We start from the raw sequence: 12,270 nt of genomic DNA on the forward strand, positions 1-12,270 counted from the left end.
TTTTTATGATGTACATAAGGACTGTGGAAAGGCCTTTGACAAACTGCCACTTAATAGACTTGTTGATAAAATTCTAACACATGGGATTAAAGGGACAGGGCAGTATGGTCATGTCATTGGCTAAGTGACAGATAACAGAGCATTGGTGACTGGTTGTTGTTCAGACTGGCGCGAGCTATACTGCCGACTCCCCCAGGGGGCGGGATTAGGAGTACTGCTCTGATTGATTTCTATTCATGAATGAGAGTTGGGTATAAACTGTATCATTTTAACCTTTATAGATAATATGAGACAAGGAAATGTAGTACGCAATGAGGATGATAGTACGAGACTTCTGGAGGGAACAGACTGACTGGTGAACATTAGAAATTATAAAATGGGAGCAGGAGTAGGCCGTTCGGCCCTTCGAGCCTGCTCCGCTATTCACTAAGATCATGGCAGATCATCGGTAAAAATGGACAATCATTTAACACCTTCGAACTGACAGTCATTCCTGCACATAAAGTTAAGTCTTTACTCTGTGAACTGTTATATATTTTGCATTAAACGAATACAATATCAGTGCCGCCTAAAACAGGTCCTAAATCACCAGCAGAGTTGGTTGGGTCTTGACTCTCATGAAATGTATTTAGGCTGGAAAACTAGAGAACTTCAGAGAAGTCTCTGACCTGAACCTACACTTCCAGGATGGCGTTTCAGTCCAAATTCAATCCCTTCGCTTACAACAATACCCTAACTCTGATTGAAAAAAGCAGACAGATGGCAGATTATATTTAACATATAAAATCGTGGTGTTATGGCAGGAACACAAGAACATAAGAAATATGAGCAGGAGTAGGCCACCTGGCTCCTCGAGCCTGCTCCACCATTCAGTAAGATCATGGCTGATCTGATCATCGACTCAGCTCCACTTCTCTGCCCGCTCCCCAAAACCCTTTATTCCCTTATCGCTCAAAAATCTGTCAAACTCCACCTTAAATTTATTCAATCACACAGCCTCCTCATCTCTCCGCGGCAGAAAATTCCACAGATTTAAAACTCCCTGTGAGAAGAACTTCCTTATAATCTCAGTTTTAAATGGGCGGCACGTTTTTCAGAGGTTATGGGCTAGATTTTCCGCTTTTGGGGTGATCACCAAAAAATGGGCGTTATTTCCAGCGTGGGTCGTAAAAATGGGTTTTCAGATCGCCAGCTTGTCGCCCATTTTCAAAGCCCATAGTCACCATTTTAAAAATTGGCCGTTACTGCGAGCGATATGAGATGGGCGTTAGCGTTAAATCTCTCAGACCTTCTGCCATAAAGTTTCGTCGACCTTAGCAATGGCATGGCAACGCTCGATTCCCACGATTCAGGAGGTCAGGGGTCATCATTACATGCGCAACAGAGGAGACAGAGACAGAGAGAGAGGGAGCTGAGAGGGAGTGAAGGTGTGTGTGGGTGTGGTATGACTGCTTCGGGAGGAAGGAGGGAGTGTTTCGAGCTTTACTGCAAATTGGGAAAAAGAATTAACTGTTGCCAGCCAGATATTTGCATGAATTTTGTGATTGTAATGGAGGGACTGGAGGAGGCAAGCCAGCACGCAGTGGAAACTGATGCTGGCGAGAGCAGTGATGTGGGAGAGGAGCACATTGCAAGAGGCAAGGGAGTGAGGAGGTTCTCGGACGTGGGAAATGCCTCCCTCATGGAGGAGGTCGAGTCACACTGCGGTGATTTGACCCAGGGAGGGCGCGGGAAGCCCAACCCAAAGGCCTACCAGAAGATATGGACCAATGAGATGCGTCAGTGCAACCAATACCACAAGCAATGACCTTGTGGGATACGCAAGAGTAAGTATGACATTTATTTTCACGTACTTATGTTGTATAATTTGATTTGTAAGAGTCATGAGTGACTATCATCAGCTGTGAGGTATTTCACTTTTACTGGGAATGTTGTACTCAAAGCCTGCGGTCACAGTCGACATCTTCAGGTCAAGAATGATAATTATCATAATAATCGTGATTACTTCTGTCGGTTATGTTTGTATCAGTCTCTATTATAGTACCTAGCAAAGATATCACGCAATGATTTCCTGCCATGTCGTCCTGTTACCTTTTATAGAAGAAGCTATCGATGAGTAGGTCCGAGCAGAGGTGAACGGGTGGGGGCCACCAGTCACCAACGACATCACTGAGATGGAGGAGTGGGTGCTCACACTCGTGGGGAGGAACCCCCAGACGGCCGTGGAAGCAGTTGCAGACCCTGAAGTGATGGCACGTGGGTAAATTATACACCACTGCCTGATGTCAGGTCAATTGATGCCACACCCACTCATATCTGAACAATAATATATGAAGGCTGGTATCTAAAACTGTCCTATAAGTAATGCAGGCCTCGTGAGAATCATTGCAATGCAGAATGTGTTGATGGGCATGATATGTGATGGCTCTGATGAAGTTTATAGCGGTGGTGGTTTTGTCGTGTATGTGTAGTGTGTTCCGCTGGAATAACCTTGTGAACCTAATACTCCCTTCCCCTCGAATAACCTCATTTGTGTTTTGCAGCTCAGCCAGTAGCGTGTCCCAGGGCAAGACCACAGAGGCCGGAATTTGGGGGTGCGGGGCCCAAATAGCCGGACAATCCTACATCTGATGCTGAGGAGCACCGATTCTCGCCCATCAATCAGCTGGGTCTATTCTCCACGGATGAGAGCGCCGACTTTGAGGAGTCTGCATCGTCACGCTCCAGAAGGCATTCCACCATAAGGCCATCTATTGTTCCTCCGGTCATTCCCACCTTCACTCTGGAGGTGCTGGGCCCAAGCACCTCGCCCCAGGCCACCCCAGGTGTCCCCAGGACAGCGCCGACCCCGCGGATGTTTTGTGGACGCGGCAGGTCTGCTCCACAAGCGCTAGGTGAGAGCAGAGAGATGGTGCAAATGTTCAGCTCAGCAAGACTGTACACATAGGTGACCAGATCCTACTGGAGTTGGGGGGCATATCCCGACAGCTGGCCAGCATCTCCAGCACATTGACGGAGTATGTACCGTGGATGACGTAGGCCCTGGAGGCGATAGCCAGGTACACTCGTGGCACAGGCCTACCAGTGGCGCCAGAGCATGGCGCTCCTCCCCAGGGCTCCGCACCCCCAGTGCCAATGTCACATGAGATGCAGGAGCAAGATCCTGCTTCTGGGTCCGAGCCTGTTGCCACCTCAGTATCCCCCACTCCCGGATCCGTGCGACCACCTCTGCCTTCATCCCCGCCAATGAGGCACCGTCTGCATAGCGCCTCGGCCAGGTGGCGTGGATTGAGGAGGGGAAGGGGTACAAGTGGGGAGAAGAATGGGAGGGGGGGAAGGAAAATGAAGTGCACGTCCGCAGGTGATGGCTTTGTTATATCTCCATCACAGTGTATGCAATTCGTTGTCATATATGATGGGAGGGGGCCAACTTGTTGGACTGGATTTGTATTCAGTGTTGCTGGACATGTTGGCCATTTGATTGATGTCAATGTTCAAAAAATTGGAGTGTGTGTGAGGTGTTTTTGCCAGTGACACTAATGATTTCAGAACAAGGGTCGTATTAAATGTATTTTATTTTAACATAACCTTGTTGCGCATTTGCTTTGATAGCTGGACAATTACACACTGGTGATTCTTTATCATAAAAGGGTAGAATTACATTTAACTTGAATCAACTTAAACATTAACTGGCAACAAGACGATGCCCACCATTGCTCTATGAGCTGTACACACAGCAGTGTGTCTGCTTTGTCAGTTAGAGCAACGTTGTTTCAGGAAATCGCTCATCTATGCGCTGCTGACGTAAGTTTCATGCAGCTATGTACCCACCTGTGGTCTGGTGGGGGCCGTGGGAATGCTTGCATAGTCAGCCTGACTGACTGGCCCGATGTCAACATCCGCCTCCTCCTCCTCCTCTTCTTCCTCTCTGTCCTGATGTGGACCATCAGTCCGTTGTGGCATTTCTTGTCCCCTCCTGATAGCCAGATTGTGCAGCACGCAGCACACGACCAGGAATTAAACTACCTGATCAGGGTTGTATTGTAGCTCCCCTCCAGAGCTGCTTAAGAACACTAATGATTTCTGGACCACATTGCACGTGGCTCTGTGGCACTAGTTTTATCTCTTCTCGGCCTCGATGTGAGTGTCACACAGGGGGGTCATCAGCCAGGTGGCCGGGCCATAACGTTTGTCACCAACCATCCAGCATTGTCCTTGTGGCTGACTGGTGAACATGTCAGAGACAGCTCTCACACCGAGGATATAAGCCTCATCGAAGCTGCCCGGATATTTGACATTCACTACCATAATTATCTGGTTGTGGTCCATAACTCGTTGCACCTTCAGGGAGTGAAATCATTTTCTGTTGTCAAAAACCTCTGGGACGTGACAAGGTGCCCGCATGACGATGTGCGTACATTGCATTGCTCCCTGTACCTTGGGGAACTTCGCAATGCTGTAGAATGCTCCAGCCCTGTCAGTCTGAGCCTCCTTCGTCATAGGAAAGGTGATAAAAATCCATCCTGCACGCGTACAGGGCTTCTGTGACCATTTTAAGGCAGCAATGTGTGGCATGGTGAGTCAGAGGGAAATGGTCAACCTCGGAGGCGTGAAAGGCACCGGACGTGTAGAACGATAGTGCTGTGGTGACCTTGACTTCGACAGACAGCGATGTGATGAAGGTGCTAGCAGGCTGCATATCTGCCTGGATGAGATGGCATATTTCAGTGATAATCACTTTTTGGAAGCGCAGTTTGCAAATGCAGTGTGCTTGGTAAGTAGAGGTAAGACCTCTTCTCCCTGTAAGCGCGGGGTGTGCATGGTCTGGACCTTCTCAGTCTGGCACGTCTTACATTGCACCTCTGCCTCATTCAGTTGCTTACGTTCTAGTCTAGTGTTGAGCATACCCACCAGCACAGACTAGTTGGGCCGAATAGCCTGATTCTCTGCTCTATGTTCTATATAATATAATACTCTGAACTAGAGCCCAGCCGTGCCTGACTACCTATTGTCGAGCCTCTCACTCTGGAAGATGCAATGTGTAGCTTCACAAAATAGCTGTAGTGACCCTTTACAGAAGAGCTCAGACAGAATGCAACAAGCTCGTGGTGCTGTCTCAAAAGACCATGTGGGAATTGTCAATCAGAAATATTGCCATGACCCAAACACAGTGCGTGCCCCGCCGCTGGGTGTATTATCAGATCACCAGCCATTCCTGGTGTACTTCAGGGGATGGAAGTCTGGGGCTAAATATTATATTCCTGGACTGGAAACACTGGGACCCACCTCTGGGCTGTGCTCAGTTGTTCTGTTTATTAATTAATTGTATAATTGAGGTAACCGGATATTTCACCGCACTCTTCAACTGCTCTCTGAACTTGAATTGGGTCACCCCGTAAATAAATGTGTTTGTGCAGCAACTTAAACTCTGCAGCATATATCCGACTTGTTGAAAGGTAGATAAAGAATCATTGTAATCATCGGGATTTATTCCTGTAATGTTATAATATAAGAAATCTATAACATATCCCAGCCACAGCAGTATGAAGCTGCTGGATATGGTGAAGAGTAAAATCACAGACTTCCTCCTGCTCTCCATCTCTGGGTCACTGCCATTCTCCTCCTTGCACTCACCCCTCAGTCTCTTCCGGACTCGACTGGCCAATAAAATGTGTCTGACTGTCAGAGCGTTGAGCAACAAAATTACAGCGAATGGGAGCAGTGGGGTTAAAACCGTATCAAACCAGTCAAACCCCACCCAGCCGGGCTCAATATAATAGCCTGGGATTGTGTAACAGTCCCACGGAACATTGTCGATTATCTCCCCAGGTTCAAGTGTAAAGTAGAGAGGAATGTTTTTTGAACAGAGCAGAATGCCGGTTGTGGCCAGAACCACAGCCGCAGTTCTCCCGGTGCAATATTTGGTTTTCAGCTTCTGGCAACAAATGGCCACAAATCGATCAAAGGTGAAAGTGACGGTGAACCAGACAGAACAGTCTGCGGCTGCACAAGGCAGGATAGCGATAATACTACACACAGGGGTGATATCCAGGAAAGATCCTGGGAAATAATACCAACTGATCCGCCACAGTATGACGTCAGTGATGACAACCAGTAGATCCGCCGTCGCCATGGCCACCAGGTAGCGAGTAGTGCAGGTGGAGAGTCCGCACTTTCCCCGGGACAGGATCACAATCGCCACTAAATTCACTGCAATAAACAGAAGGGGAAAGAGACAGTAAATTACTGGTCACACATTCTCGGTGACTGAGCCGAGACAGTAACGCCTGTAATTTAGCACAAAAACGACCGGGTGGAACTCGGGTCAGGGGGTAACATGTAAAGTATATCATCCCAACCCAACCTACCTCCAACCTGCTGCTTCAGAGATTGGCAGAGACGGGGCAGTGTGAGGGAAGCCGAGCCATCTCAGCGGGCGGTTTGGTAATATAAATGTATTAATGCGGCTGGCAGCTTCTGGTTTAACCTGTTTTACGGGTTTAACTGTGGCCGGCTGTGTTTCCCAGGCCTCGGGATACCCGGCAGTTAAAGTGAGCCGAGGATAGCTTCGGGTACAGTGTAAGTGCCTTCACGGCCCTGGTTGTGGGCCAGGAGGTGCAGGTGTGCCTTCCCCAAGGCCCCACACGCTCTCCCTCTCTCACCCTCTGCTTAGACTATCCCAATACAAACGGTGATAAATCTGATAAAATACAGAGAAAACTGAAAGCACTCAGTATGTCAGGCAGCATCTGTGGAGAGAGAAACAAAGATAACGTTTCAGGTGATAACCTTACATCAATACTGGAATACGTGAGCGATGAACAGTTTTAAGGCAATGTTAGAGGCAGAGAAAGTTGTGGTAGGAGGAGGAAAGAACAAAGTTGAAGGTCTGTGATGGGATGGTGGGCAGGAGTGATTCAACGACAAAGGGATGATGGTGGAAGTAAAATGGGACAAGTAAAGGAACAGGAAATGGGTCGAGAGGAGATGTAACTGGATGGAGCAGAATTTCAGAGTGGGGCGGTGGGCGGGGGAGGCGTGGGGAGCAAGGCAAATCTGGCAAAGATCAGAGGCTCCCATGCCCCGGGAATGTAGTGGAGAAAGGTCAATAGACCCAGGGGTGCAGACCAGCCCTCCTGCTGTATACCGAGAGGGGTTCCCAAGCACCATCACACACCTCCTCCACTCCCAGTGGCTCTGCTGAAGACATCCTGCATTACCAGCACATGCTGTCTGAGGAAACGGGAGCGCTAGTATTGATCTGAAAAGTTTAAACTCAGTTTTATATCCGGGTTGCAATAAATGCAACTGTTCCTCTTTGAGTTTCGAAGCGGACCATTTTAGAAGGTCGAAGGTAGAGATGTCAGACTGGGAGTGGGATGTAGAAGTAGAAACATAGAAACATAGAAAATAGATGCAGGAGTAGGCCATTCGGCCCTTCGAGCCTGCACCGCCATTCAATGAGTTCATGGCTGAACATGCAACTTCAGTACCCCATTCCTGCTTTCTCGCCATAACCCTTGATCCCCCTAGTAGTAAGGACAACATCTAACTCCTTTTTGAATATATTTAGTGAATTGGCCTCAACAACTTCCTGTGGTAGAGAATTACACAGGATCACCACTCTCTGGGTGAAGAAGTTTCTCCTCATCTCGGTCCTAAATGGCTTACGCCTTATCCTCAGACTGTGACCCCTGGTTCTGGACTTCCCCAACATTGGGAACATTCTTCCTGCATCTAACCTGTCTAAACCCATCAGAATTTTAAACGTTTCTCTGAGATCCCCTCTCATTCTTCTCAACTCCAGTGAATACAAGCCCAGTTGATCCAGTCTTTCTTGATAGGTCAGTCCCGCAATCCCGGGAATCAGTCTGGTGAATCTTCGCTGCACTCCCTCAATAGCAAGAATGTCCTTCCTCAAGTTAGGAGACCAAAACTGAACACAATACTCCAGGTGTGGCCTCACCAAGGCCCTGTACAACTGTAGTAACACCTCCCTGCCCCTGTATTCAAATCCCCTTGCTATGAATGCCAACATGCCATTTGCTTTCTTAACCGCCTGCTGTACCTGCATGCCAACCTTCAATGACTGATGCACCATGACACCCAGGTCTCGTTGCACCTCTCCTTTTCCTAATCTGTCACCATTCAGATAATAGTCTGTCTCTCTGTTTTTACCACCAAAGTGGATAACCTCACATTTATCCACATTATACTTCATCTGCCATGCATTTGCCCACTCACCTAACCTATCCAAGTCACTCTGCAGCCTCATAGCATCCTCCTCGCAGCTCACACTGCCACCCAACTTAGTGTCATCCGCAAATTTGGAGATACTACATTTAATCCCCTCGTCTCAATCATTAATGTACAATGTAAACAGCTGGGGCCCCAGCACAGAACTTTGCGGTACCCCACTAGTCACTGCCTGCCATTCTGAAGAGTACCCATTTACTCCTACTCTTTGCTTCCTGTCTGACAACCAGTTCTCAATCCATGTCAGCACACTAACCCCAATCCCATGTGCTTTAACTTTGCACATTAATCTCTTGTGTAGGACCTTGTTGAAAGCCATCTGAAAGTCCAAATACACCACATCAACTGGTTCTCCCTTGTCCACTCTACTGGAAACATCCTTAAAAAATTCCAGAAGATTTGTCAAGCATGATTTCCCTTTCACAAATCCATGCTGACTTGGACCTATCATGTCACCTCTTTCCAAATGCGCGGCTATGACATCTTTAATAATTGATTCCATCATTTTACCCACTACCGATGTCAGGCTGACCGGTCTATAATTCCCTGTTTTCTCTCTCCCTCCTTTTTTAAAAAGTGGGGTTACATTGGCTACCCTCCACTCCATAAGAACTGATCCAGAGTCTATGGAATGTTGGAAAATGTCTGTCAATGCATCCGCTATTTCCAAGGCCACCTCCTTAAGTACTCTGGGATGCAATCCATCAGGCCCTGGGGATTTATCGGCCTTCAATTCCATCAATTTCCCCAACACAATTTCCTGACTAATAAGGATTTCCCTCAGTTGCTCCTTCTTACTTGACCCTCTGACCCCTTTTATATCCGGAAGGTTGTTTGTGTCCTCCTTAGTGAATACCGAACCAAAGTACTTGTTCAATTGGTCTGCCATTTCTTTATTCCCCGTTATGACTTCCCTGATTCTGACTGCAGGGGAAGAGGCAAGTGACCGGGGGTGTGTAAGACAGAGTGAGGGAGAGAGACACGTTTGCGGACAGAACAGAGAAGTTCAGGAATATAATCACACAAATCTCTGTTCAGTCCTCCCCAATAATCTACAGGAGGCTGCATCATGAACAGCGAATACAGTATACTACATTTGAGGAAATACAAGTCAATTAATGTTTCACGTTGAAGGCGCTGGACGATGGAACAAAAGGGCAGGTGTGGCATCTCCTACGTTTTGCATAGGAAGGTCCAGTGGAAGTGGATAACTGTTGGGGGCGATTCAGGAGTGGTCCAGGTTGTCGTGGAGGGACCGATCCATTGGGAATGCTGGAAGGCGATGTGTTTGGTGGTGGGAATAAGAAGGAAGGGAGAGAAATGGCGGAGGATGATCTTTTGAATTTGGAGATTGATTGACTCTAAGGTGATGATAAGGGGACCCTATCATTGTTCTAGCAGGGAGGATCAGGGGCGATGAAATTAATGCAGCAAATTGGATTCACACTGCGGTGGGCCTTTTTCAGAACAGTGGTGAGGTATCGTCGGCTGAGGATAAATGGGGGAAATTGGATTGACACGGTCGAGAACCCTGTCCAACTCAGAGGAGGGGTATCCTCAGCTCAGAAAAAGGCACACATGTTGCAAGCACTGGTGTGGGATGTGGTTTCATGGGAACAGATGCAACGCAGGCAGCGACACTCGGAGAATTTAATAGAGTCCTTCCAGGAGGCGGAGTGAGAGGTCATATAAGCAAGGTAGCTGTCGGAGTCGGCCGGATTATGGTAGATATTTGTAGAGAGTCTATTCTCGGAAATTGACTTAGAGATGTCGAGGAAGGGAAGGGAAGGGAAGTGTCAGACGGAGCATGTGAAGGAGAGAGAGAGGCGCAAATTAGAAGCAAGGTTGATTACATAATTATTTGTATTACTAGTATTAATAATATTATTATTAATAATAACTAATATTAATAATAATAATAAGAACTTATATTTATATCGCACCTTTAACATAGTTAAAAGTCCCAAGGCGCTTCAAAGCAGTGTTAACAGGACAACACAGATACATATGACACCGAGACAAAAAAGAAGAAATTAAGGCATATGACCAAAGGCTTGATAAAAGAGATCGATTTTTAAGACCGCCTTTAAAATGGAAAGATGGTTAGAGAAGAGGAGAGGTTCAGGGAGGGACTTCCAGAGTTTAGGGCCCAAACAGCTGAAGGTAAGACCCACACTCAGTATATCCTACAGTGACAGACACTCCCAGTAATACATGGTCACAGGGGTACGGTGTTCTACACCGCTTAGTGACCAACAGTCGGTACAGTTCTACAGTGACAGATACTCCCAGTAATCCATGATCACTGGGGTATGATGTTCCACGCCGGGTAGTGACTCACACTCAGTAAATCCTACAGTGACAGACACTCCTACTAATACCTTCTTTCAGATATTGCGAGGGGTAAGGACTGATTCAAATGTACACAATATTCCACTAAAGGCAACAGCTTGATAATTCAATCAGCCTGTTAGTTACAAATGCAAGTTTATGTTCAGATGGAGCAATTGAATCAAACCACATTGGTTATTCAGGCCATTTGTCTGAACGGAATGATTTCACCGATCAGGTGTCTATACCAGTGACCACTAGTCCAGGATGTAATATTATCAGTCACAGAGAAAAAGCAGAGATCAGCTCACACACAGATTTGCACAACTTCAATGGCTTTAGTCACTTACCAGGAACACCAATGATGGCAATGATAGTGTAGCATATTCTCTGCGCATATTGAATTAGAAGCATTTTCTGTGTGAAACGATGTGCCCCTTCGTGCTGCAGGCAATCTCCCTGAATTATACTCTGAGGCAGTACAATTCCAGAGCCTTTAAGTTATACCCTGCGGGCTCTCCACGGGGACATTGAGGTTGCAACATCGCTAAAATATTTTTTTCAAACTTGAACAAACAGATTACGACAGCCGATTTAAGTCCCTGTTGTGAACGCATTTAGTTACTGCAGAGATTCAAATTGGAAACCCCAAACACTGGACAATTCTGCTCACTTTAATTAACTCATGAAAGTTTCCAGCTGTATTCTCCCAGCAATTGGGTTGTTGTTTCAAAAATCATCAGGCCAAACTAGAGATCGCATATTGTTTCGGGTGATGTCCTTTACTCTGCTGTGGCCATTCAGTAATTACATTCCCAATGTTAGAGTTTCCCTCTCAGGGCTGCTCTACTGCACTCTGTAATGTGGCTGCCTTCTTTAACTGTAGCTATTCAGTAATTACATTCCCAATGTTAGAGTTTCCCTCTCAGGGCTGCTGTACTACAAAAGGGGTCGTGGCTGCCCTTTTAAATGCAGGCATTCAGTAATTAAATTACAAATGTTAGAATTTCCTTCTCCAGGCTGTTCTACTGCGATCTCGGAAGTGACTGATCTCTTTAACTGCGGAAATCCAGTTAAACAATTAAAGTGGGAAATTTCTATGATAGTCCTCAAACTAATACAGGCCCTCATATTCATTAAGCCTCTCATACCCATAGAGCACCTCATACACAGGTGGTGCCTCATATTCGTAGATTACCTAAAACTAAAAAAGCACCTCAAACTCATACAGCAAAAACAATGCAAACTAATACAGCACTCCTCATCATACAGATGCGCAAAATAATACAGCACATCAAACTAATAGAGGACCTCAAACTAGTACAGCCCCTCACCCAAGAGAACCTCAGATTAAAACAACCCTTTAATATTACAAAGTACCTCAAACTAAAACTAAAACTAATACAACCCCTCAAACTAAAAGATAACCTCAAACTAAAAGAGAACCTCAAAGTAATAGAGAACCTCAAACTAATAAAGAGTATCAAACTAATTTTTAATAAATCTATAGAGAACCTCAAAATAATACAGACCCTCAACATAATAATGTGACTAAAACTAATACAGACCCTCAAACTAATAGAGACACTCAAACTATTAACGAAACTCGCACTAATATTGAAAAACAAGCCAAGAGAGAACCTTTAACGAATAAACTAAAACTAATAGTGACCCTCAAATTAA

At 46.2% G+C, this 12,270-nt stretch overlaps 1 protein-coding gene across 1 annotated transcript; it reads right to left on the reverse strand.

Moving 5' to 3' along the window:
• Positions 1–5,299: 5,299 nt before the first annotated feature.
• On the reverse strand, positions 5,300–11,001 carry LOC139256403 (probable G-protein coupled receptor 139). The gene is made up of 2 exons (XM_070874216.1): positions 10,938–11,001; positions 5,300–6,210 (listed from the first exon to the last, which is right to left on the reverse strand). Exons 1-2 carry the CDS (start codon positions 10,999–11,001, stop codon positions 5,300–5,302), a joined length of 975 nt encoding a protein of 324 aa, XP_070730317.1.
• Positions 11,002–12,270: the final 1,269 nt, after the last annotated feature.

Source organism: Pristiophorus japonicus, chromosome 3 (genome assembly GCF_044704955.1).
Source record: "Pristiophorus japonicus isolate sPriJap1 chromosome 3, sPriJap1.hap1, whole genome shotgun sequence".
NCBI lineage: Eukaryota > Metazoa > Chordata > Chondrichthyes > Pristiophoridae > Pristiophorus > Pristiophorus japonicus.